The 25831-nt window shown below is 45.2% G+C and overlaps 1 protein-coding gene across 1 annotated transcript in view; it reads right to left on the bottom strand.

Annotated features, from left to right (window-relative positions):
• Nucleotides 1-23536, bottom strand: part of CLMN (calmin) — a 78382-nt gene extending 54846 nt beyond the window's left edge. The window contains exon 1 of the mRNA XM_033140356.1: nt 23297-23536. Coding sequence (XP_032996247.1) covers nt 23297-23378 — 82 coding nt within the window. The 5' untranslated portion in view covers nt 23379-23536. The remainder of the gene's footprint in view (nt 1-23296) is intronic.
• Nucleotides 23537-25831: the final 2295 nt, after the last annotated feature.

The following is a 25831-nucleotide window of genomic DNA, read 5'->3' as shown; positions in this document are numbered from 1 at the left end:
CCAACCCCTCTAGGCGGCTTCCAACAAATTAAAACACAATTAGACATCAAACATTAAAAACTTCCCTATACAGGGCTGCTATCATATGTCTTCTAAAAGTCAGATAGTTGTTTATTTCCTTAACATCTGATGGGAGGGCGTTCCACAGGGCGGGTGCAGCTACCAAGAAGGCCCTCTGCCTGGTTCCTTCAAACTTTACTTCTCACAGTGAGGGAACCGCCAGAAGACCCTCGAAAGTGGACCTCAAGTGTCCAGGCTGGATGATGGAGGTGGAGACACTCCTTCAGCTATACTGGGCCAACAGAGCTTGTATACAAGGTCAAAGCACTTGCCACTCAAGGCCCTTATTTCTCTCTGTCACCTCTCCCTGAGGGGTCCAGAGGGTGACAACACAAGAACGGGCCTTTTCTGTGGTGGCTCCCAATCTGTGGAATGCTCTTCCCAGAGAGGCTTGCCTGGTGCCATCATTACATGTCTGTAGGTGGCCAGGTGAAAACATTCCTCTTTACGCAGGCCATTATATGATCTATGGCCTGATCAATGTGCTGGGGTGGGGGGAGTTTGTTATTATAATTATTATTGTGCTGTGTGTTACTATGCTCTGTATTATTTTTTATCATTGCATTGCGTCAATTATGTTCTGCACTCTTGGATCTTTGGAAAAAGGGAGGTATAGAAATTGTATGAATGAATAACAAGAGGAGGCTGGAGACCTGAAGCACAGGTTGCAGGCACATCAGTGCAAGCATGTAGTCACCTGGACCTTAACCCCAACAGCCTACGCCAGAATTCCTGTTGTTATGCAGCTCACATTCTACAGGTGTTGAGAGTACATTTCTCCATAGGTTTTGGAGCAGAGCCCTGATTAAAATGTTAGCAAGTCAGCTTTTTCCAGGACAATATTAATTGTTCATCCCCCCAATGTCATCTATGTCGGGTTATATTGAAACCTGCCCTAAATTCTTGAAACAGGTCAGGAAAAAAAAAGTCTAAAAATAAATACAGGACACGTTAAGCCTGCCAACTTCATTCAGTTGGTCTTATGGTATTTCTCACTTCACTTGCTGGTGACCATAGTTAGTTAAATTAATGTATAACAGAAAAAGGGAAAGTTGGGGGTGGGGTGGGTGGGAGGAAGCTGCTTCATCGTTCCTCCGCTGATTACAAAAGCTGGTTGTATCTGCACTTCTGTTTCGGTGCAACCCAGAGGCAGCGATGCTTTAGGTCTTCAGTTTCACCTAAATTCTCCATGCATGCAAAATAATACAGTAGGATCGCATCTCACACAGATTTTACTTACTCACATCTTTACATGCTTGGCCAAATTCTTTTTATAAAGTGGGGGGGGGGCAAAGTAGGAGCAGACCATCAGCGAAAAGAGCTTTTAAGCTCTCTGCCTTGCATTCCCAGCTTTGGAGGCCTTTGCGCGATCTCGCAGGACCCTTCGAGATCTCACGACACCATGCAAACGTTTCCAGGGCTCGGTAAACTCTTCACCTTCCTTGCCTGTGGGCAAGGGTCACGTAGCTTTGGAAAAGTGGGAAAGGTCTTATGCGGACAGTTGGGGAGAGCTCAGATAGCATGAGACTCTTAATCTCAGGGTCATGAGTTCGAGGCCCATGTTGGGTGAAAGACTCCTGCATTGCAGGGGGTTGGAATAGATGACCCTCACGACCCCACTAACTCTACAATTCTGTGATTTTGAATTTATGTGCTTCCCGCCCCACACCTCACTCTGAAACGTAACCCCCATGCCATATGTGATCCTACTGTAATCATTATATACAAATGTCAGGGTTGTTGTTGTCATTCAGTCGTGTCCGACTCTTCGTGACCCCATGGACCAGAGCACGCCAGGCATGCCTATCTTTCACTGCCGCAGTTTGGCCAAAATCATGCTAGTCGCTCCGAGAACACTGTCCAACCATCTCATCCTCTGCCGTCCCCTTCTCCTTGTGCCCTCCATCTTTCCCAACATCAGGGTCTTTTCTAGGGAGTCTTCTCATCTCATGAGGAGGCCAAAGTACTGGAGCCTCAGCTTCCAGTGGAGCCTCTGTCCTTCCAGTGAGCACTCAGGGCTGTTTTCTTTAAGGATGCATAAGTCTGATCTTTTTGCAGTCCATGGGACTCTCAAGAGTCTCCTCCAGCACCATAATTCAGGGTAAGAGATGCTGAAAACAGTTTTAGGGTTCTTCAAGTTGATAAAACGAAGTTAGCAATAATCAGAATGTAGGTTTCATTTTTTAAGGTGGCACTTCTGCTCCCCAGATCATCTCCATAATATTTTTAAGTGTGACATATTCATGTTTTGCTCCTTCACATCATGCTTTTTGAGACCAAAATGCCCAATGCCTAATTGACATCAGGACAGAACAAACACACAAGGTAAATAAACGCTTTTCAGAAATGGAAAGAGTTACAACATATTTTTTAAAAAAGCATTCTAAATTCTAAAGTTTGGTTCTGTGGAAGGGAGAAAAAGGGAAAAAAAACAAGGCTCCCTTCCAAACCTGAAGGCATCTAAGGTAGCAATCTGCTGTACCAAGACATAATTTGTTTAATTATCTGCCTTCGCTTTTGATCCGAACATCTATTACTATGGATGAGATATTATTTTTATCTGCATGCGTTCCAAGTGTATCTTACGCATTAGCCTCCTCTGGTGAAAGCTTGCTTTGAGGATAGGATTGCTTGTGACCTCAAATTGCATTAATCAATTTGGACGGATGCAACAGCAAAACCCTCCTTCTTTTGCACAAGGGCATAGCAATAGCTATGCTGGATCAGGCCAAAGACCCATCTAAGTCCATTATCCTGTTCCCACAGTGGCCAACCAGACACCTGTGGGAAGCCCATGAGCAGCACCTGAGCACCACAACACTCACCCCACTTGTGATTCCCAGCAATTGATAGCCAGAGGCACACCACCTCTGTTCATGCCAGATGTGACGTTCTTTTACCACATTCCATTCTGGAAAATTTCCACTTTGTGCTTCCCTATAGAGACAACTGATAGAACTCATTGGCTTGGCGTCTATGGATTATCACAAGAATTTCCATACCAAGCTATATAATGGCTCTGGAAACTCACAAAGAGCACATGATGGAAACACAGGAAGCTGCCTTATACCGAGTCAGAACAATTGTTCCATCTAGCTCAGATTGACCGGCAGGGTTTCATGTAGGTGTAACTCTACCTAGAGAACCCGGTGGTTGAATTTTGGGCATCTGCATGCAAGGCTGGTGCTCTACAACCGAGCTACAGCCCTTCCATAATGGTGATGGCTGTGACATCCCTGGAGTCCCACACAAGACCATGGCGCGTAGAAATGCCTGTGTAAATGAGAGTAACTGTCATGGACTGGCTGGGTGCAGAGGAGTGGTGGGAGGCACCAGATGGGGAACCCCAAAGGGAAGAAAGCTCAGAGCCAGGGAATTGGTGGTGGGATGACAAGGAGTGGTCAGAGGAAGAAGAGGGAGCAGGCTGGGAGGAGGAGGTGTCAGAAGCTGAAGAGGCAACAGGGTTTAGTGAGCAGGAAGAGGCTGGACCAGAGAGCAGTCCAGAATCAGAGGCAGGAAAGGAAGGGGGCCAGGAGACAAGAGATTAGGCAGGCTGCTGAAGAATCCAGGGAGTCTCCCCCTCCTGCTGCGACGGGAAGCTCCCCTCCTAGAACATGCAGAGAAATGAAGAGAGGAGAGCAAAGAGATGCTAGAGCTAGACGAAGGAGCCTCGGGTTGCTTGGAAAGGACCTGGGAGAGGAAGCATCTTAGAAAGTGCTGGGATGGTGGGGACCTTCCATCCTCACAACTGCTCCATTAGGGCAAGACCTACTGGGAGGTGTTGCTGGGATCACCAGACCTGGGCTGTTTTGTTTCTTTGAGTAAAGAAACTCCAATGACATCAGGTGCTTTATTGTTTTATTGCTGATGTACGCCTGACTCCAACTTCTTCACAATAACTAACTAGGTGTTGTGACACCGTTACAGCTGTCCATTCTTTCTATGTGTTTTTTTTTAAAAAAAAAAAAACCCACAAAAAAACCAATGCATACTAAAGCAGAAGTAGCCACCATCCTGTCTTTCAGATGTTCTTGGACTGCAATCCCCATCATTCCTGACCACTGACCATGCTAGCTGGAGTTAGAGTCTAGCAACCTATGGAGGGAACCACGCTGGCTGACCCTATGCTACAGCATCAGGATTTCAAGGAATGTTATGGTAATAATGTGCTTGCCAGCACACTAGGTAAATCATGTGCCCACTCCTAGTAGCAATCCAGATCAAAGGAACCCTTTTTTTGTCTCCAAAATTATATGCATCTATTAGATTTCTTGCTGCTTTTGATCCTTTTGACAAAGGCGTAATGTTTCAAGTTAATAAGGCCCGAATGCAACATTTCAAAACACACACACACACACACACACACACAAAAAGCACACAATGGTTGCCACAGGAGAAAATTAAGCCTACCGAGCAAAAACCTTCTCTGACCTTGGCATGGGAACAAGAGGATAAGTTACTTTTAGAACCTGTATCAAACTTGTCAAAATGAAACTGGAACAAAAAGTACTTTCCCAACCTTCCAACTTTTGTGTGCCTACAAAAATGAAAGCTACTTTCAAGAACTGGAAAGAAACGGAGACGTTTGCGGAGTGATTTGAGTGTTAAAAGATTTCTGCCACAAGAGGGTCTCTTTCCTCAATAGGATTTAGGACCTAGCATTTATTTGTTTATTTAAAGCTGGCTGTCAAGATGGAAATTATATGGTCTTTGTACAGTTCCTACCCTTCTCTTCCATATGTATTTCAAAATCAGTCCAGCCTCATTAGTTGTATTACGGTATTATTAGCCATATCCCCTCAGGTATTGCATTTCTGAACAGGCACGTCAAGATTGGGCACCTCCAGGGCAGTATTATTATTTTTTTACAGGTGTATTCCAGAGCATGTCACTGATGCAATAGTATTGTGTTAGTGGTTCTGAAATGCTTCCCTAATGTTACAGCAAGCCGAAAACTAATGTTCCATGGATCTCACCAAAAGCCAAAATCTTGGAAAGTCAAAACACCTTGGGTTCAACGGCAGGTGGGATTGCCAAAGTCATTTTTCTCGGAACCCTGCCCCCTTTCCACTCCCTTTTATTTGGGGGGGGGGGGGCCACACACATAAAGCTGTATGCACATGAGTTAAATGCACATAAGTTGTAGGCTTACCGCGTTGTCTTGCATTACAGCACAAGAAAAGTGGGACCCTCCAGCCTGGAACATTTGTGGTACAAAAAGTCACAGGGTTTAAGCAGGAAGCCAAGGGACACGCGCTTATTGCAAGCAAATCAGTTAAGTCCACCCCAAAACTTTTGCAGGTGCAAATGTTATTGAAAGCTCACTTGTGTATAACTGCCTTGAAAGCATCACGAGTACAAAGCACGATGACTTCTCAATACAAATGAAGTCTAGAGGGGCCCCTAATCATACCATCAATTTAGGAAGAGACAGAGACAAGAAAGCACCACCAAATTCCCACTTGCCTTTTAAGTCTTACTGATCACTGTTTCTGCACGGACAGTTCCCGACTGCGAAGCTGCAAGTCCTATCTGTTTGGAGAAATAAATCTTCCCCAAGCCCTTCTTCAGCAGACAGTCTCTAGCTGTTGCTTTGTGGGGGAAAAGATGCTTGCTTTAAAAGTGAAGAAGTGTAGCCTTAAAACTGCAGATTGCAGCGGGGAGATGTAGTTCAGCTGCTTGCTAGGAAACACACCAGCAATTATGATCCAGTACACCCCCCTCCCCTGCAATTCCCATTGTTAAGACTCACCCGCCTCTACTGAATTTAGCTGAAAAAGAGGGATTAAAATAATAGAAAAGGAGCTGTGTTAAAAGAAAGTTCAGTCAGTCCTCCAGTTTAGCTGGTAAGGATGAGGCTAACAATGGCTATCAACCACAATGTTCTCCCTCCACTGAGGGAGGCAGTGTGCCTCTGAATACCAGTTGCTGCCAATTGCAAGTGGGGAGTGTGCAGGAATTTTCTTATGTTCTTAACTCACTGTATAGAATCATAGAATCATAGAATCATAGAGTTGGAAGAGACCACAAGGGCCATCCAGTCCAACCCCCTGCCAAGCAGGAAACAGCATCAAAGCATTCCTGACAGATGGCTGTCAAGCCTCCGCTTAAAGACCTCCAAAGAAGGAGACTCCACCACACTCCTTGGCAGCAAATTCCACTGTCGCACAGCTCTCACTGTCAGGAAGTTCTTCCTAATGTTTAGGTGGAATCTTCTTTCTTGTAGTTTGAATCCATTGCCCCGTGTCCGCTTCTCTGGAGCAGCAGAAAACAACCTTTCACCCTCCTCTATATGACATCCTTTGATATATTTGAACATGGCTATCATATCACCCCTTAACCTTCTCTTCTCCAGGCTAAACATACCCAGCTCCCTAAGCCGTTCCTCATAATGCATCGTTTCCAGGCCTTTGACCATTTTGGTTGCCCTCCTCTGGACACGTTCCAGCTTGTCAGTATCCTTCTTGAACTGTGGTGGCCAGAACTGGACACAGTATTCCAGGTGTAATTTCCGACAACCTCAAACATGGATTATATTAGAGCACCAGGTTCACAACAACAAGACGTTTATACACACACACATATGCCACAGTTCACGGTGAGATGTGCAAATTACACTCACTGCCAGCGTCAATATTTCCCTTTCAAAGTGTTTCCAAAACTCAAATTCTATTGAGCTTGCGTGCGTTTTTAAGCACAACCCTTGTAAGGTTGGCAGTGGGAGCTTGCTCCTTCTACAGTTTACAGATCACAAGTATGCAAATCTCATTCCTTGGTTGGGAAGTTTACTAAATGTTCTAGAGCTTCTTGATGTAGCTTTGCACCCTGCAGATCTTGTCAAATTCGTTTATTTTAATTACCATTCCTGCTCTGAGTGATAATGCTCCAGAGATGTCACCGACAGCATAAATAGCTCAAAGGTATGAATGAAAGACATTAAAAATGAAATAAATGAAGGCGAAGATTCTAGGCCACTCTCGGGGTCACACTACATGCTGTATTAAGTAGGGAGCTCCAGTGTAACATGTAGTTTGGCCACCACAGCCTTTATATCCTTGCTCAGCAACTGGTCTACCAGGATGCCTGCTGCTATTATGTTTTTATATGCACTGGTAGCCACTCAGATGGGTGGGGTATAAATAATAAAAATTATTATTATTATTATGAAGACTTAAGCTAAGCAGGCCTGAATCTGGTCACCGTCTATGGTTGACTGCCTTGGAATGACATGCATGCCACCTCAAGTCCTACTATGGAAGAAAGGCAAAACATAAATGGAAGAAAATACTGTACTTTTCCGTTTATAAGATGCCCCCATGGATAAGACGCCCCCTAGAGTTTTACGGCTTTTGGGGAGGGGGAATTGCCAAAAATCGCTCACACGCACCATTGACCCTGACAATCACCGGCAGCCAGCAATCACCCACTTGCCACAGTGACACCCAATCACAAACAGACCCTTCCAGCAAAAAATCTTTTACCCGACTGAGAAAAGCTGTCCATTGGTAATCGCGCACGTCCCAGAACAGCCACCACCAATTGCAGCAGAGACAGCCAATCAACAGCAGTTTTTGATGCAGAAACCAATCACCAACCCCATTAGAGAAGCAGCAGCCAATCCAAAGCAGCCCTTCTAGCAGCCAACAATCGTTAGTGACACGCTCCTGCTTGCAGCTGCAGCCCATCACCCGCCCACCCCATTCACTATCCATGTATAAGACGAGGCATGTTTTTGAACATAAAAAACCTCGTCTTATACACGGAACAGCACGGTACATGCAGGGGGCTCAACCCACAGCCTCCAAAGGTGGCCTCTCAGCCACGTTCTACTGCCACAGAAGTCTTTTTTTCTCTGCACCTTGTGTCCCAAGTTGACAGCTGGAAGGAGGGAGCAACCAACATCTGTCGCGGGACCATGTCTGCCCACCCCTTCGGCACAACAGCACTCCCATCTTTTCCTATGCGAGTTCTCAGACATCTTAAGTGTTCCATCTGAAACAGAAGCTGCTCCTGCAGATTTAAGCACCGCCTGCGTCTAATGTCTCGCTCAGCTGGCAGGAAGGCAGCACCGTGGTAAAAACCGAGTTTGGAAGAGAAGACAACGAAAAGAATATCATCATTTTTGCATGGATGAAGTCCCAGATGCCAGTGCCTGTTTCAAAGCTGATGTTTTCCAACCACCACTTATTCCAAGGATGAAGAGTGGCAGCTTCCTTCAGTTAACAGGTGTCTCTGGAAATGCTATAAACTGTAGAGATGGTATAATTTCAAGGCAGGAGCGGGGAACCTGTAGTTCCCTCAGCCTAATTTCACGCAACATTCTGCAAGTAAGTTAGTTCAGATCTGCATTAACAGAGGGGGAGTTGGAAGAGGGGATCTAAAACAGGCTGGTTCATATGTTGCAAGGAACACTAAGCCGTCTCTACACATGTACAAATGTGTGAAAAGGTGCTCACTTGATGACTCAACTGTTGTGTACGCAGGCATAAAGGAAAAGATAAAGGGACCCCTGACCATTAGGTCCAGTCGTGTCCGACTCTGGGGTTGTGGCACTCATCTCGCGTTACTGACCAAGGGAACTGGCGTACAGCTTCCGGGTCATGTGGCCAGCATGACTAAGCCACTTCTGGTGAACCAGAGCAGCGCACGGAAATGCCGTTTACCTTCCCGCCAGAGCGGTACCTATTTATCTACTTGCACTTTGACGTGCTTTCGAACTGCTAGGTAGGCAGGAGCTGGGACCGAGCAACGGGAGCTCACCCCATCGCAGGGATTCGAACCGCCGACCTTCTGATCAGCAAGCCCTAGGCTCTGTGGTTTAACCCACAGAGCCACCTGGGTCCTATGCAGGCATACAGCCTCTTTATATCCATTGCTGTTTTTTTTCCAGAAGGTACACAAGGCTACGCAGTACCGGCACCTTTTGTTGTTGTTGTTAAAAAGCATGGCACTTACTTTAACAATTTCATGGTGAGTACCGGCATCTATTTTTCTAGGAAAAAACACCGTTTATACTCATTGAACTTTCCATTTGAATAACTGCATGAAGGGGAGAGACTCCACCAGGGAAGGCCTCTCCACCTGCCTTGCCTCACCCTCCCGTCTCTGCTTCTCAATTTGTATTGTATCCTTTTATGCACTGTGGCTTGCCGTCATTTTATTGATCGTAGTTTCGAAATTATTTATTGTAACTGTTAAGTGTGGTTTTCTGTTTAATTTTTATATGCTGATATTATTATTCTAAACTATTCTAATGATTGTTGAATGTTACTTTATTTGATGTAGATTGCTTATTTTAAAGCTATGTTTTGTTATCACATTTTTGTATTGCATTGGATTGTTATAAGGTGTGCATTCTTTGTTTCTTCAGCTTGTAAACGGCCTTGAGTATTGTAAGACAGAAAGGTGGTATACAAATTAAAAGTGATGATGATGATGATGATGAATATACAGCTCAATTGCTTTGTACACAGACTGTAAACACTTGCTGAATAAGACACACAAACAACCCTAGAAAGCTGGAAGGATGGGGGGGGGAGAGAGAGAGGGCGCAATGTAACCCCCCCCCCACAGGTGTTAGAAGCTGAGCTACCTGTATATGAAAGCTAGACGCCTGCTTCTTGGGAGAAAAGCGATGACAAACCTAGACAGCATCTTAAAAAGCAGAGACATCACCTTGCCGACAAAGGTCCGTATAGTTAAAGCTATGGTTTTCCCAGTAGTGATGCATGGAAGTGAGAGCTGGACCATAAAGAAGGCTGATCGCCGAAGAATTGATGCTTTTGAATTATGGTGCTGCAGGAGACTCTTGAGAGTCCCATGGACTGCAAGAAGATCAAACTTATCCATCCTTAAAGAAATCAGCCCTGAGTGCTCACTGGAAGGACAGATCCTGAAGTTGAGGCTCCAGTACTTTGGCCACCTCATGAGAAGAGAAGACTCCCTGGAAAAGACCCTGGTGTTGGGAAAGATGGAGGGCACAAGGAGAAGGGGATGACAGAGGACAAGATGGTTGGACACTGTTCTCGAAGCTACTAACATGAGTTTGACCAAACTGCAGGAGGGAGTGGAAGACAGGAGTGCCTGGCGTGCTCTGGTCCATGTGGTCACGAAGAGTCAGACACGACTAAACGACTAAACAACAAAGCCTCTCATCCTCAAAGGCCATTTAGGATGCCATCAATGTGGCCCTCCAGATCCTGTATCAAACGATCCCTGAGAGAAAGAGCAAGCTGCTTGCTCCACATCCTGCACTATCATTAACAGGTTGTAAATTGTGATTAATAATGCACCCATATTTTCTTTTTTCTTCTATATTTTTTATTAAATTTTCTGTTTTACATTTTAGAATATTCATTTTAAAAACTTTAAAATCTCAGTGACTTTCTTTCTTCTCTTTCCATGGTTCATTTTGCACAACACAAATCCCTGCATATTATATATAAACTAAACCATTCACTATTCCATTATCACATCCATCAAAACTTATTTACACTGTTGAATTTATCTTAATGCTGCCAAAAATTTCAAATGTACACAATTCCCCCCATATATGCAATGAACATTTTGCAATCTTATTTAAACATATGTTCTTCTTGTTCTCTTATTCAATATGTTAGGTCCGCAAGCTGCACATATTCCATCAGTTTGAGTTGCCATTCTTTAGTTGGGACCTTGTTCGTTTTCCATTTTTGGACTAACGAAACACGGGCTACAGTCGTAATGTGCCTATATTCTCTAAAGACTGTGCAGAAATTTTAAGCAGCTGTTTGGTGCATTTTATTTTCATCATCGAGTGGGGAGGGGAGGTTCAGATTTTCTGCCTCTGACAACAAAAAGTCTTGGGCATTTCAAGTCAAGGAATGCCTGAACTGACAGAATTCTGATATCCATGAGGCTTAGGTCAGAGGTTCCTAAACTCTCTGTCCATCACAGAAGTGAAACTACAGTGCCCTAAATATATAGCGAACTATGAATTCTATAGCTTACAGAATGGAAGCACAATGATCTAGTTATCATAAAGGTGCATATGTCATACAGGTAAATAATTCTTTGGCTGTAACAACAATGTAGGGCTATAGGAGCCTCCTTTACACAGAGTCAAGTCTACCGGTCCATTTGGTGTAGAACTGCTGACTCTGACTAGCAGTGGTTTTACACGGACAGACAGGAGACATTCCCAGCCCTACTTTACAGCCAGAGATAGTTGGCAGAGCATGAGACTCTTAATCTCAGGGTCATGGATTCGAGCCCCATGTTGGGCAAAAGATTCCTGCATTGCAGGGGTTGGGCTAGATGATCCTTGGGGGTCCCTTCCAACATTCGGGTTCTATTTGGAGGTGCTAGGATTGAAACTGGGAACTTCTGCATGCAATGCATCTGCTCTGCCGCTGAACTACGCTCCTTTTCACCAAAGGATTCAGAACAGGATAATGTTTATGCAAAGCAATTCTACGCAATTCCATAAATTTCAATGCGCATCTTTTTGTCAGTGGCTTTCACCCCGCTCACAAACTTAGATCCAAACATTTCGAGTAAACTTTCTAAACATAACCTCTCACATTCTACTTGGGAACAAGCAAAATGTGATTTTTTCCCCCAACTAGGTCAAAAAGAATTCCCTGAGTTTGAGAAGTTCTCGCTCAAGGTCATAAAAGGACTTTAGGCCTATGTTAGACTATCATCTTCACAACAGGTTTTTATTATTATTATTATTTATTTATTTAAAAAATTAGCAGCTCTGCTGGTGAAAACACTTTGGCAGCTGAAATTGCCTTTGGCACCATAGCAAATGGAGCTGCTTTAAAGCCCCGCCCTCTCTAAAAATCAATAAAAAACATTCCCCCTGGACTTCAGAGTAAGAGCAAGGCAAACATTCTGTGCCACTTCAAAAACCTCACTGGTGCATTCAGATCGTACATCACACTGGGTGGAAAAACAGATTGGATTTTTAACTGGATGACGGCTACACCAGGACCATTACATCAGACAACGCGGCCTATTGCCTATGAGAATACATATAATAGATTTGACTACTTAGTCCCTGTCATCCCAAAAGCAATAACTCGGCTATAGCCAATCACTGCTTATCTTCTAGAATTGCATTTTTCATCTTTTTGTCAGGCTCCAATTAGTCCCTGAACAGATTTTACCAACGATGCAAAGGGGGGGAAACAAAAGACAAAGACCACCAGTACATTTGTATTAAAAGACAACTAGCTGTATCCAACGTTAATCATACCCAGAGCAGACCCATTGAAAAATGGACATGAAATTAGATCCATTAATTGGGGTGGGTCTTCATGGATCACTGCCTTGTCATGGCGAAGGGGCTTGAATTACTCAGGGAAGCTATGGACAGGTCAAGATGGACAGGTCATAGTGGAGAGTTTGGACCAAACGTGATCCACCTGGAGGAGCAACTGGCAAGCCACTCCAGTATCCCTGCCAAGAAAACTCCATGGACAAAGACAACAACTCTAGGTAGAAGTTAGTTGGCTAAAACTCTCAGCTATGGAGAAGATGCAACAGAATTCTCATACAGCATGTTATCCTTTTATTTGTATCATTTGTCTATATATTGCATTGCATCCTGCTCAGGTATCTAGAAGAATGGTGGGTTATAAATACTTTTAACAGTTAAATAAACATACTGACAAGAACCAGGTGCCAACCCTCAATTCAAACACACCTATATATAAAGTCCCATGAGCCCCGGGACAAGTAATGTACTGTACAGTAAAATGCAAACAAGAGCTTGCTTGCATGCAGAAAGATATCTCTGTTTGTTTTTACAGTTGTAGTATATAGACACTCAAGTGTTCCCATTTTCCTGCTACTTGGACAGTCTACTCCTGAGCACTGAATTGGTCCTCAGCACTGGAGTTTGCCAGATGTACATGCTTGGCTTGGAAAAGCATCTACACATCCTATTGGGAACTGGGAGCCCATTGAGATAGCCATTTGGGCCCATGGCAGCTGCTTGAATTCCTGTGCGTGTCGGATCCCTGCACGTGGCTAGCTGGTTAGGTGTTGTTGCTGCTGCCGCCAGGCACAGGGAGATTAAATGCCTTGCATTCCACCACAACGCTTTGAAAGAAAGAAAGAAAAAGACATTTAGGAGTGGTGGGCAGAGCAAAGTCCGCTTCATGGTGGCAAATACAGATGCAGCGAAATTCCTATTAGGTTTTGTATGTAGCTGTTTGCAGCTGTGTGTAGTTGGTTTATACCACTTTTTATATTTGCTGGTTGTATTTTGTACTTTTTCTATGCTTACCCCCAGAGGGGGGCTGGTAGATGAACAGTAGAGACATGAAACAAATATGTAAGCAAATAGGAAGTTCTCCACTTACACAGTGGAATGGTACAGCCAGTGATTTCAACCAACATAGCAACTGAAGAAAACTTTATAAAAAGTTATACTGCAAAGGTGTTGTCTTTTTTTTAAAAAAAATCATTTTAAATAATAATAATATTGCACATAAATGTTGGTGATGCTGTGTTAACGATGCTTGATTATTATTATTTTACACATCTGCAGACAGTGTTAATATTTACATTACAACAATTTAGGTATGCTCTCAATTACAGGAGATGTTCTAGAACAGGAGATGTCACAGGGATGATCCAAGAAACTGGGCAAAAAGCTAACACAAGAAGGAACGGTTGTCTAGTTTATTAGCTGGAACAAGAAAGCTTTGCACACACAACAGGAATGTGAAAATAGCAGGGGGGGGCGACACTACTAAAGAAAGAAAAAGAATGTGTTAATGTGCAAATTGGCCATCAGTATTGAGACATGAAAGGCAATTGTAATGCTAGGAAACTAGAGAAAAATTAGCACATAGTGGTTGATGATAACCAATAGTAGTCCAACTCAAAAGCAGACCCATCGAAATCAATAGACTTAAGTGACTGAAGACCATTAATTTCAGTGGGTGTACTCCGAGTATGGCTTAATTAGATATTGCCTTTTGGGAAAGAAGCTTTCAAAAGTGTAGGTGCACAAAAATATTTATTTAGTTACTTAAGTACATTTCTGCAGTTCGCTATAATGAAAACCATAAAATATTAAATACAGACAAATGCAATCTAAAACCAACCTAGCAGTATAAAACCTACGACAGAGAAAACAGCAGCATAAAAGGTATAAAGAATAGTAAAACACTTTCCTAAGAGCCCTGGAGGAGTAAAAAGATCTTCATCTGGTACCAGGAAGACCACAGCATGAGTGCTAGGTGGGACTCTCGATAACAACCATAAAAGCATAATATTTGTTTCAACATTATAGCTCTTCTTTCCTAGATTTTATTTGACAAATGATAAACACCATGTATGTACTCTTTAATATATGTGTGAATGGGTGATCTGCAGTGTTAGTCACACTTGGGATAGACCCACTGAAGTCAAAGGATTTAGCTTATCAATTTCAGTGTGGATCTATTCCACTGAGGGAGTTTCTCCACCCCCATTGTTCAGCCCGGACACTGAGATCCAGCTCCAAGGGTCTTCTGGTGGTTCCCTCACTGCGAGAAGTTAGATTTCAGGGAACTAGACAGAGGGCCTTCTTGGTAGTGGCGCCTGCCCTGTGGAATGCCGTCCCACCAGATGTCAAGGAAATAAAGAACTATCTGACTTTTAGAAGACATCTGAAGGCAGCCCTGTTTAGGGAAGTTTTTGATGTTTGATGTTTTATTGTGGTTTTAATATTCTGTTGGGAGCTGCCCGGAGTGGCTGGGGAAACCCAGCCAGATGGGTAGGGTATAAATAAATAACTATTAAAGGTAAAGGGCCCCTTCATGGATCACTGCCTTGTCGTGGCGAGAGGCTATGGTTTTCCCAGTAGTAATGTACGGAAGTGAGAGCTGGACCATCAAGAAGGCTGATCGCCGAAGAATTGATGCTTTTGAATTATGGTGCTGCAGGAGACTCTTGAGAGTCCCATGGACTGCAAGAAGATCAAACCTATCCATTCTCAAGGAAATTGGCCCTGAGTGCTCACTAGAAGGACAGATCCTGAAGTTGAGGCTCCAGTACTTTGGCCACCTCATGAGAAGAGAAGACTCCCTGGAAAAGACCCTGATGTTGGGAAAGATGGAGGGCACAAGGAGAAGGGGACGACAGAGGATGAGATGGTTGGACAGTGTTCTCGAAGCTACTAACATGAGTTTGGCCAAACTGCGGGAGGCAGTGAAGGACAGGCGTGCCTGGCATGCTCTGGTCCATGGGGTCACGAAGAGTCGGACACGACTGAATGACTGAACAACAACAACAAAGGTAAAGGGACCCCTGACCGTTAGGTCCAGTCGTGTCCGACTCTGGGGTTTTGAGTGCGTACAGCTTCCAGGTCATGTGGCCAGCATGACAAAGCCGCTTCTGGCGAACCAGAGCAGCACACGGAAACGCAGTAACTATTTATCTACTTGCACTTTGACATGCTTTTGAACTGCCAGGTGGTCAGGAGCTGGGACCAAGCAACGGGAGCTCACCCTGTTGCAGGGATTCGAACCGCCGACCTTCTGATCAGCAAGCCCTAGGCTCTGTGGTTTAACCCACAGCGCCAACCGCGTCCCCAAAACTATTACTGTATTATTATTATTATTATTATTATTATTATTATTATTCTGAGCATGACTTAGTTGGATATCCACTTATACCTTTTAAGTGTTCTTAAAAATGTTTCTTATAAAATTCTATGGCAGTGGTCAGGAAACCTCGAAAGGAGCGACGATGAGCTTGAAACCCAGGTGTAGCCTGAACTTCACAACCTTCCTAGCACATATTGAGATATATGTGTGTTTATGTTTGTACACACACACACACTTACAGACTAGGCTGCAGGGGCGCCATCTCATCCACAGGAATGTGGGTGCCCTCCACCGCAACGCAGGTGTGCTATGTCACATGCACACGCCTGCACATAGTGCATGCCATATCACACGCGTGTGCATGTGACATTGCATGTCTGCCTTGCGGTGGTGGCAGCAGCTGCTCTTCCTCCTCTCCTCCTCCCCGCAGCCAGCAAAGCACCCTTTTCCACGGGAGGAACTGAGACTCAGAGGAAAAGGGTGCCTCGCTGGCTGGCTACAGAGGGCAGAGGTGAATTGCTTCTCTCTCGGAGGCTGCACCGCTGCTGCCTGCCAGCACTTCTTATTGACTTTGTGGGTGCCTGGCCCCCACAATTACATTATTGTGGGTGCCCAAGCACCCACGGCCCCCCGGAGTTTGCTCCTATGCCAGGCTGCTCGATTCTCGTTTGTGACTTTAACTATAAAAGTCTACTGCACTTTTCAACAAACACTATAAAAATGTGGCGGCTCAGTCCTACACAAACAGTGCAATCCTATGTATGTTTACTGAGGGATAAGTCCGACCACTGTACTTAACAGAGCTTGTTCTCAGGTAAGTACGCATAACATTGCAGTTTCAAGTCACTTGCTCATGCGCAACACGATCCAAACTGAGTCCCACTGAGTGCAATGGAACTTGCTTCTCAGCTGAGTGTGCTTAGGGTTGGTATTAGTAGAAAACAAGTCTGTTATAAAACAGAGACCACATCGCTTCCCATCAACTGCAGCAATTTTCTCCGCATGCTTTCCCGTCCTATTAAGAACATTTGCTCCCTGCTCCTAATGATAATGGCATGTAATCCCAAACCTATTATTTTAATACAGGGTACAGCTATACTTCAGCTTAACATCAACTGTTGATTAAAAAGGTGGGGATGGGCTACATTAAGCAAATTGTTTTCCCATCCCTGTATAACCACAGCTCTTCTTGTACAGCCCCTGCCAACTCAGGCTTACTGAAGATGAGCAAACATAAACTTTGCTGGACATACTTCATCCATACGGAATGAAAGCTAATGGAAGCCAATACAGCTTTGCTTTTGCATTAGCCGATCTATAGGCATTGCGTGCAGAACAATCCATGTGCCATTTCTCCCTTAATTTGCTCCAGTGAGGTTCCATTGCAAGGAGACCTGTTTTCATCACCAGTTAATGTCGGAATACGTTTCACGGATCCGCCATGGATTCATATTTATTTAGTTATTTAATGAGGTTTTCGAGATCTACTTTTGGTATAACTACGCGCGAAAGCGAAAGTGAAAGCATGAATGAATAGTGTGATTCACTTATGAGATTAATCCGCCTTTATTTTATAGTTCCGGCCATGTTCAAAGTTGTTAATGAGCGTTAAACTTGCTTCCCGCCTTTTTGGAGGGCAGCAACAGTGATTTTATTGGTTGAGGCATTGATGATGATGTCATGTTTGTTCCCTAATAAAAGGCAGAGGCACCCCGCTTAGGCACGTTCTTTTTGGTTAGTCGCACGTTCTCTTATTTTAAGTTCAGGGTTTAGTTTAAGGGTATTGGGAGCGGGCTGGATGGGTTGGATGGGTTTTCTTTAGTTAGAGTTAGATTGCGGAAGATCATTCGGTTTAGTTTTAGATAGGTTCCTTTTAGGTTTAGCCTAGGGTTAGGCCCGCGGAAGATATTTCGGTTTTAGTCTTATTTAGCTAGCCTCGCGGAAGATTGGGCGCGCAGGGACTTTAAGCTTAGGAGAACTTAGCTTAGGGGACGAGCCTATGCGGGTTCTGCCGAAGCCACTAAAGATACAACCGGTGTCTGTCTTCCTTTGGGGGTAAAGGGGGAGTAAAAGGTTTAAAGTAAAAATTTTAATTTCTTTGAGTTGGTCCATCTATTCAGAGTCAGGGTATATTTATTTTCACGAGGCAACTTTTCATTAAGAAGGCAACTAGGAACTCATACACCTTCGGAGTCATCAATTGGCTTACTCAGCTTCCTTCGGATTGTGAGACTTGGCCGGCGACCGTGCTCAAAAGCACGCGGAACGCTGGCCGCTTTCCCCGCAACTGGTACCTCGTGCATGACCAGTCCAAGTTTGTGCACGAGGAGCTCCAGCATCCAAACCCCGACAAGTTAAGTTCTGGTCTATTCGGACAGAGTGCTGTAAACCAAGCTGGTTTTCCCAGTGAAATTTCTTTCCTAGCACAGTGTACACCTTGGCAGTTGATCCTAAAACTAACACTATAAACCTACTGCTGGGCTCCCCTTTAGACCAGTACTGCCAGAATAAAATTCCAACCCAGGGAAGTAGGACCTAGGGCCCTCCAGACACTGCTAGACTAAGTCCCATCTTCCCTGTCCATTGGCTGATGCAAGTAGCAGCTCAAATCGTCCCAACACTTCTAAATGAGTTCCACTCTCTCAAAATCATGGCTTAAGATCATTCAATTATGGCCAAACTCAACAACAACAACAACAACAACAACAACAACAACATTTCTATACTTCACTTCATCTGAGGGTCACAGGGCAGTTTACGATATAAAAAAACACAAAAATACACGGCATAAAAGCAAACATCTGAAAATAAAGTTCCAAATCAAAGGTTAAACTTCACTTTCAAAGTGAACTAAAAAAGCCCCCCAACCCTGCAAAGATCACAGGCTCTCAAGTTGCTTTGTCTACCCCACAATATTTGATCAAAGAAGAAGAAGAAGAAGAAGAAGAAGAAGAAGAAGAAGAAGAAGAAGAAGGAGAAGAAGAAGAAGAACAAGAAGGAGAAGAAGAACAAGAAGAAGAAGAAGAAGAACCAAGATTGTTACAAATACTGGCCTTTGAATAACAGATTGTCAAGAAAGTGCTTGGGAGAAATACTCTAAAATTACTTCTTCAGGTATGGCTGTGTCAGGTAGCTAGAATAGAGATTTGGAGGAGGAGGAGGAGGAGCGTCAAAGCCGAACTGCATCATGTACATGCCTCTAAGCGTTGATGGAAGTCACATTTAAGTGTATTTCTGTCAGCAACCAGTTCCTCCTACCGGTAGTTCCTACTGATCTTAAGAGGAAGACTAACAGCCAATTGCGTCTGGGCCAGTAGCCCACCTAATTCTTCGTCAACCAGCAATGGCTCTCCAGGTTTTTCAGAGAGGAATCTTTCCCAATCCTCCCTGGAGATGCTGGCGACTGAAGCTGGGACCTTCTGGAGGAAAAGCATGTGCGGTACCATTGCGCTATACTGTAGTCCTTCAGCCCTGCATGATGAAAGCACACGAATTATTGCTTTTAAAACTCAAATCTAAACATGTTAACTTAGGCCTAAGCCCATGCGAGTCCAACGCTTAGGTTTACAACTGTAAAGAAACTCAAGCAAAGCTGGCGTGGCACAGATCTGGTGGCTGGGTACACAGAAAACTCTGGTGAGCATGGGAACTTAAGAAACATATGTCCAATGGTAACACTCGAGAGATATACATACTGGAAGGACCATTTCCTTCCAGCAGCAGCATGGACTCTGTGTCCAGTCCTTTGCGGAAATACTATTGCAGAACAACCATGACCCAGAAACGTCTGAATTCCCAACTGTGAAGGAATAAGCCTTATTTGATGTTCTACCACAGATCTGGAATGCTGCGCAAAAGACTCTCTCTACACACCCACCCCAAAAAACCTTGACAAACATATAAATTGTCCCGAGGAATTCATAATGTGTAAGGCCACTGAATGCATTAGTTGTACAAAATGTTCCAAGCAAGTCTGAGGAAGCCTCCCTCTCTTTTACTTATTTCAAATATAACGATAAACCAGCCTCTCAATACAGAAATCGGGGCATGCATGAACATACACATACAAACACACACTTATGAGTCCATAATTACAATAATGGCGGCTTCCGTAGTCTCCAGTTCTCCCTAGCTATCTATATTCAATCATTCATGTTCAGATAAAATGCTTTAAACTAAGTGACCTAAGAGGAAGAATGCAGTGGCACATGCCTGTAATCCTGGAAGCAGAGGCTGGCGGATTGCTTGAGCTCAGGAGCTGTGGGGCTGCTGTGGGCTATGCCGATCAGGTGTCCACACTTAGTTCAGCATCAATAGCGTGCTCCAAAGAATGCCATTTCTGAAAGTTACCCATTGCCAAGAGTAAAAGCCATCCTAACGATGTCACATTATTGGGAGGGGGGGGGTTTGACCAGGTACAACAGCTATCCCATGATATTCTGTTGCCATGTTGGCTCTAGATCAAAAGCTTGGCAACCTGTGGCCTTAGGCCTCATTTCAGGCAGCCCTTGGCCCAGTTTCAAAATGCCTCTGCAATTGATCACAACCGCTGGCAAGAGTGATTTGTCCCTCCCTCGGCAACTTACTGGCCAGGTATGAAGAGGAAGACAGAGAGGGAGAGGGAGAGGTGGGTGGCAGAGAGAAAGAGGAGGAGGAGGAGGAGGAGAAGAAGAAGAAGGAGAAGAAGAAGAAGAGGAGGAGGAGGAGGAGGAGGAGTAGGAGGAGGAGGAGGAGGAGGAGGAGGAGTTTGGATTTGATATCCCGCTTTATCACTACCTGAAGGAGTCTCAAAGCAGCTAACATTCTCCTTTCCCTTCCTCCCCCACAACAAACACTCTGTGAGGTGAGTGGGGCTGAGAGACTTCAGAGAAGTGTGACTAGCCCAAGGTCACCCAGCAGCTGCATGTGGAGGAGCGGAGATGCGAACCCGGTCCACCAGATTATGAGGCTGCCACTCTTAACCACACCACCACACTAGCCTGTCCAATTTGTCCTCTAGCCCCAACCGCTGCTAGCTTTGGCCCCTGATATACCCTCAAAGGAATATGCTCCGAGAAAAAAGGCTGCCTAGCTATCCTCTTTTGAATTATGGTGCTGGAGGAGACTCTCTTGAGAGTCCCATGGAGTGCAAGAAGATCAAACCTATCCATTCTGAAGGAAATCAGCCCAGAGTACTCACTGGAAGGACAGATCCTGAAGCTGAGGCTCCAATACTTTGGCCACCTCATGAGAAGAGAAGACTCCCTGGAAAAGACCCTGATGTTGGGAAAGATTGAGGGCACAAGGAGAAGGGGACGACAAGAGGACGAGGTGGTTGGGCAGTGTTCTCGAAGCTACCAACATGAGTCTGACCAAACTACGGGAGGCAGTGGAAGACAGGAGTGCCTGGCGTGCTCTGCTCCATGGGGTTACGAAGAGTCGGACACGACTAAATGACTATACAACAATGCTATCCTCTAGATCAGTGGTTCCCAACCTTTTTTTGACCATGCCCCACCTAAGCATCTCTAAAATCCTGATGTGCCCCCCCCCGTGACATATAATTCTTATTATTCAAGAAGTGGACTCCTATTCACTGTTAATAACTCATTCTTGAATTATACCCCCCTTAAAAATCAAATTGCCCCCCTGTGGGGCATGTGCCCCATGTTGGGAACCACAGCTGTAGATGATACTGTGGGTCTTCTGTCAGGTGCAATTTTAATGGACTTTTCTACTTAACCAATGAAAGCTTAGTTTTTTTAAGCTACCTGATGTGGAGGAAGAAGCAAGGGCAGATTATAGGAAACAGTCCATTACAATTTCCCAGGAAATTTTCACCGTCCTTGCTAACCATGCCCCAAATTATATACTTAGCACATTTATTCCCTTAATCCGTTGAAAATGTGAGTATTTGTGATAGGATTTAAAAGCTGTGGAGGAGAAAGAAAGGACAGTGAAAGGATGTTTATGAAATCAGAGTATCCAGTCTTATGAGTCCATTAGATCAGGACTAGGGACGCGGGTGGTGCTGTGGGTTAAGCCAGAGCCTAGGGCTTTGCTGATCAGAAGGTCGGCGGTTCGAATCCCCGCGACGGGGTGAGCTCCCATTGCTCGGTCCCTGCTCCTGCCAACCTAGCAGTTCAAAAGCACGTCAAAGTGCAAGTAGATAAATAGGTACCGCTCCAGCAGGAAGGTAAATGGCGTTACCATGCACTGCTCTGGTTCACTAGAAGCTCCTTAGTCATGCTGGCCACATGACCCAGAAGTTGTACGCCGGCTCCCTCAGCCAGTAATGCGAGATGAGCACCGCAAACCCAGAGTCGGACACAACTGGACCTAACGGTCAGGGGTCCCTTTACCTTTAGGTTAGATGTAGGCCTTGCCCTGTCTAGTTTTCTTTTTCTTTCTTTTTTACTAAAATCTTCATGGTCTATCAATGTACAGTGCAAGAATGCACACCCAGGATCTACTGCCATCTATACAAAATACCATCAATATGATTGGCATTTCCCAAAGTTATAAGGTGGCACTTACCTGTCCCAAGGAGATTGCCATTTAAGTTTTCACATAGGTAAAACCACAAAAAAGTGGTGGAGGGAGAGAAGAGATGAAGGCAGCAGCACGGTATATATTGCTTCAGTTGCACACACTTAAACTTAGTTGCTGTGGCACATGGGGAGGTTAAGGAATGGCTAATCAGTGCTATGTGCTCCTGAGTGTACATTATTGCTGGAAAAAGTTGCTTGCTCAGACCAGGGCCCATCAAGTCCAGCATGCTTTGCAAGAATCCCAGCAGGCCTTGGGGGGGGGGGTGAGGCACTAGAAATTGGCCCAGTGGTTTCCCAGTGAACCATGATCTACCATCACATTACCATATTTACTCAAATGTAATGCACACCTTTTTTGGGCTAAATTACATCATGAAAATTAGGTTACGCATTAGCTTTGATGCCCCATTTACATTCGCCAGCAAATACTTTTTTGGTTTCAAGTTTTTGAAAATGGAGGTGCGCATTAGATTCGATGGTGCATTAGATTCACGTAAATACAGTATATCCAGTTTTTAGGTTTTCTGCAATGCTGATTGCTTCAACTTTTCCTAAAGTTAAAGACCAAAGCTAACCGCTTCTCCTGCGCACAAGTCTCTCTTTTTATGGTTTCCAAGCAAAAAAATTGGTAGCAAAAGCAGAATGATACCTTCAACAAGTCACCTAAAATTACATCTCTGGCCTCCTCCGATTCCCCAGTCCTGCATACAGAGCTCCCCACCAAAAACAATTCCTCTTCGTGCCCCAGCGTCAGATATTTTATCCTTAAGTTTACACACATTAAGACAAACACCCATTTACTTTCTTTTTATTTTTTGGTCTCCCAGGCACAGCGGATCAAAGCAGCCAGCGAATGGGAAGCTGTGCTCAAATGCACAGGCGGAATTAAGACGCGGGAGTGGGGGGGGGGGTAGGGAGACAAGGAAGGAAGGAACCGGAGTTTAAAATCCCCAAATCGAATCCATCTGGAAGCCAAAGCCGGAGGGGAGCGCGCTCTTAGGGTGCAGACGCGCACGCCGAACGCGCGCACACGAATTCGAAACACAGAGAGGCAATATTGGGGTGCGGGGTGGGGGACACAAATATAAAATTCTAGGTATTTTATTTGTTTGCTTTTACCTTGGAGATTTTGGACTCTGATGTCGCTGATCTGTCCGATCAGCTCCTCCCGCTGAAACCAGTCCCATTCGTTCCCAGCCATGAAGGAGCGAGGCAGAAGTGGCGATGGAAACGCCGCGGCTGCAAAAGCGGGGGACCCCTCCGTGAGCTCTCTCTCTCTCCCCCTTCTCCGAAAGAGCACTCGGGCGGAGGCAGGATGGGGGGAGAGAGGGAAAGCAAAACGAGGAAGAGAAGGAGGAGAGAAGAGAGCGCAATCGGCAGGGGAGCGACGGGAGGGAGCAGGAACTGCTTGGCCAAAAGAGTTTGGGGAAGGGGGGGGTGGCGTTCAAAGCCACTGAGCAGACACAGGAGGGGTATAGGGAGGGTGGGTCCGGAAAAAAAATCCAGACCTCACATTTACGCACAGGAAAAGGGCAGCACGCGGGGAGGAGAGGGATGCAGAAGGTATGGGGAGGGGGCTGGATGGAAAGGGATCCGGAGCCTCTTCTGGACGGGAAGGAAAACCCCGCGCTCTCCCCAACCCTCCCCCCCCCTTCCCGGTGGGATCAAGTTTTTAAAAGACGGAGGTGAAGCCTGAGGATTCTCGGTTGCATATTGTGATGTTTCGCACAGAGGCGACGCAGCCGCTGGTTTGAGTGAGGAGAGAGCAGCCGCGCAGAAATGCGCACACAAACATCACCTGGTTAATGTTTACTGGAGAGCAAGACGCGTAACGCTGGCGCCGGCCACCCATTCACACGCCTCTCTCTCTAGGCCAACGTCAGCCTCGCCTCCTCTGCTCTCTTTTTTTCTGAGCAAGAGGATAAAAAACAATCGCCATCTGATTAATCATTTTTTTTTCCAATTGCCAATTGGTGGGTGGAAGGGAGGCAGGAAGGAAGGAGAAGAGGGAGGGGATGGGGGGGATCTCCAAATCTCTGGGAAAAGCAAGCAGATATTCTGGTTAGCGCGACCGTCCCCTCTGCCGGTAGCAAAAGCAGCAGCAGCCCCCGTTTGCAAAATGAAGACATGAGACGAAGCTCTGCATTCCTGCTTGGGGATTTCAAACCGTGTGTGTGGCGGAGAGGAAAGGAAAGCAGCGCAAGGGGGGAGGGAGGGAGGAGATCCGTATCACCCGAGCAGAAGAAAAAAGGGAGGAGAAAAAGGAGAGAGAGAGAGAGAGAGAGCGAGCAGGAGGGACGGGAGGAGGAGCAAAACCCTCCAACCTGTAGGTTCCGGGTGCATCCAGGACTCGAGGAAAAATAAACAATGCAAATGTTTTTAAATGCCCAGAAGAAGAATTTGAACAAACTGGTTAATTTCTACCAGGAGGGCTTCTGCCGGTCCTACCGTCTGCCAGTAACAAGCTGCAACAGGAGAGAGAGAGAGAGATCTCTTTTCTTCAGGTTCTTGTATACAGTAGTTTCTCGCCTCCAACCATCTCATTTAGCACTGGATGGGTTCCAGATCCGTTTGGCAGTTGAGTGTTTCTCAATATGCGATACTCGATAAATAGCTTTGTGGGTCTAGCATAGGGCACGTGCTCGGTCGATTTCATGTTTCACGTGGGAGCAGGTTGGAAAAATTATTTACGTAGGGATCGAATGGCCCTAATTTGGGAGGCGACTCGCACGTTTGGGGCGCTACTGAACCGGAGGGTCTCTCCAGATGATGGCCTTGTTATTGTAAGGAATCCAAAACCAGTGCTTTTTTCCCTGTGGGTACTCAAGGGTACGCAGTACCGGGCTACCGGCACATTTTTTTTTCCTTGCAGTAAAGCGCTGTGCACAACTCTTTTAATTTATTGCAGGCAATCCAAATGCCTTTCTTCCGGATAGCAACAAGGAAATGGTGTTTCTTGTCCAGGATTCAAAAGTGCAATCTTTCGCCAGTTTGCAAAAATTTCCCTATTAGCACCAGTACTGCTGTGGGGAGAGGTTGGGAAGATGGTCCTATGTGCCCATAAATACTCTGTATTGTATTTTGATATTTGTTGGAGGCCGCCCAGAGTGGCTGGGGAGACCCGGCCAGATGGGCGGGGTATAAATAAATTATTATTATTATTATTATTATTATTATTATTATTATTATTATTATTATAAACACCACAGAGGCCAAGTGGAGCATTCTGCTCCCCCTCTTGCTTGTTTAATGTTGCCAGATCTCTGGATCTGATCCAAAGTTTTCAGGATGGACCTCCTTTTCTATGTCATCAAGCAGATGGAGCTAAACCTCTGGATGGTGGGAAGAACAAGGATAGCCATAAGTATTTGTGTGCGCACCGTAGTGAGTATTGGGAGATGACAGAAGCAGGAACCTTGGTGAACTGAGATCAGCCTCAGCTGGAGCCACAATAGCAGGGTGACCATGTATCTTACTTTACAGAATGGCTTTCTATTTGAAGAAGTGTCGGAGGACAAACCTCTGCTAGAAGATGCCCTCAATCTGAAGGGCTGTCCAGTCCAAAGGACTCCAAAAAGGGAGAGCAAATGAGCCCTTAAGGTTGCCCACTAATGGTTACAAGTTCCACAGCAGACACACGTCACATGTTCATAT

Source organism: Lacerta agilis, chromosome 1 (genome assembly GCF_009819535.1).
Source record: "Lacerta agilis isolate rLacAgi1 chromosome 1, rLacAgi1.pri, whole genome shotgun sequence".
NCBI lineage: Eukaryota > Metazoa > Chordata > Lepidosauria > Squamata > Lacertidae > Lacerta > Lacerta agilis.
Note: the sequence above shows the minus strand (reverse complement) of the source record. Positions and strands in the feature narration are given on the sequence as shown.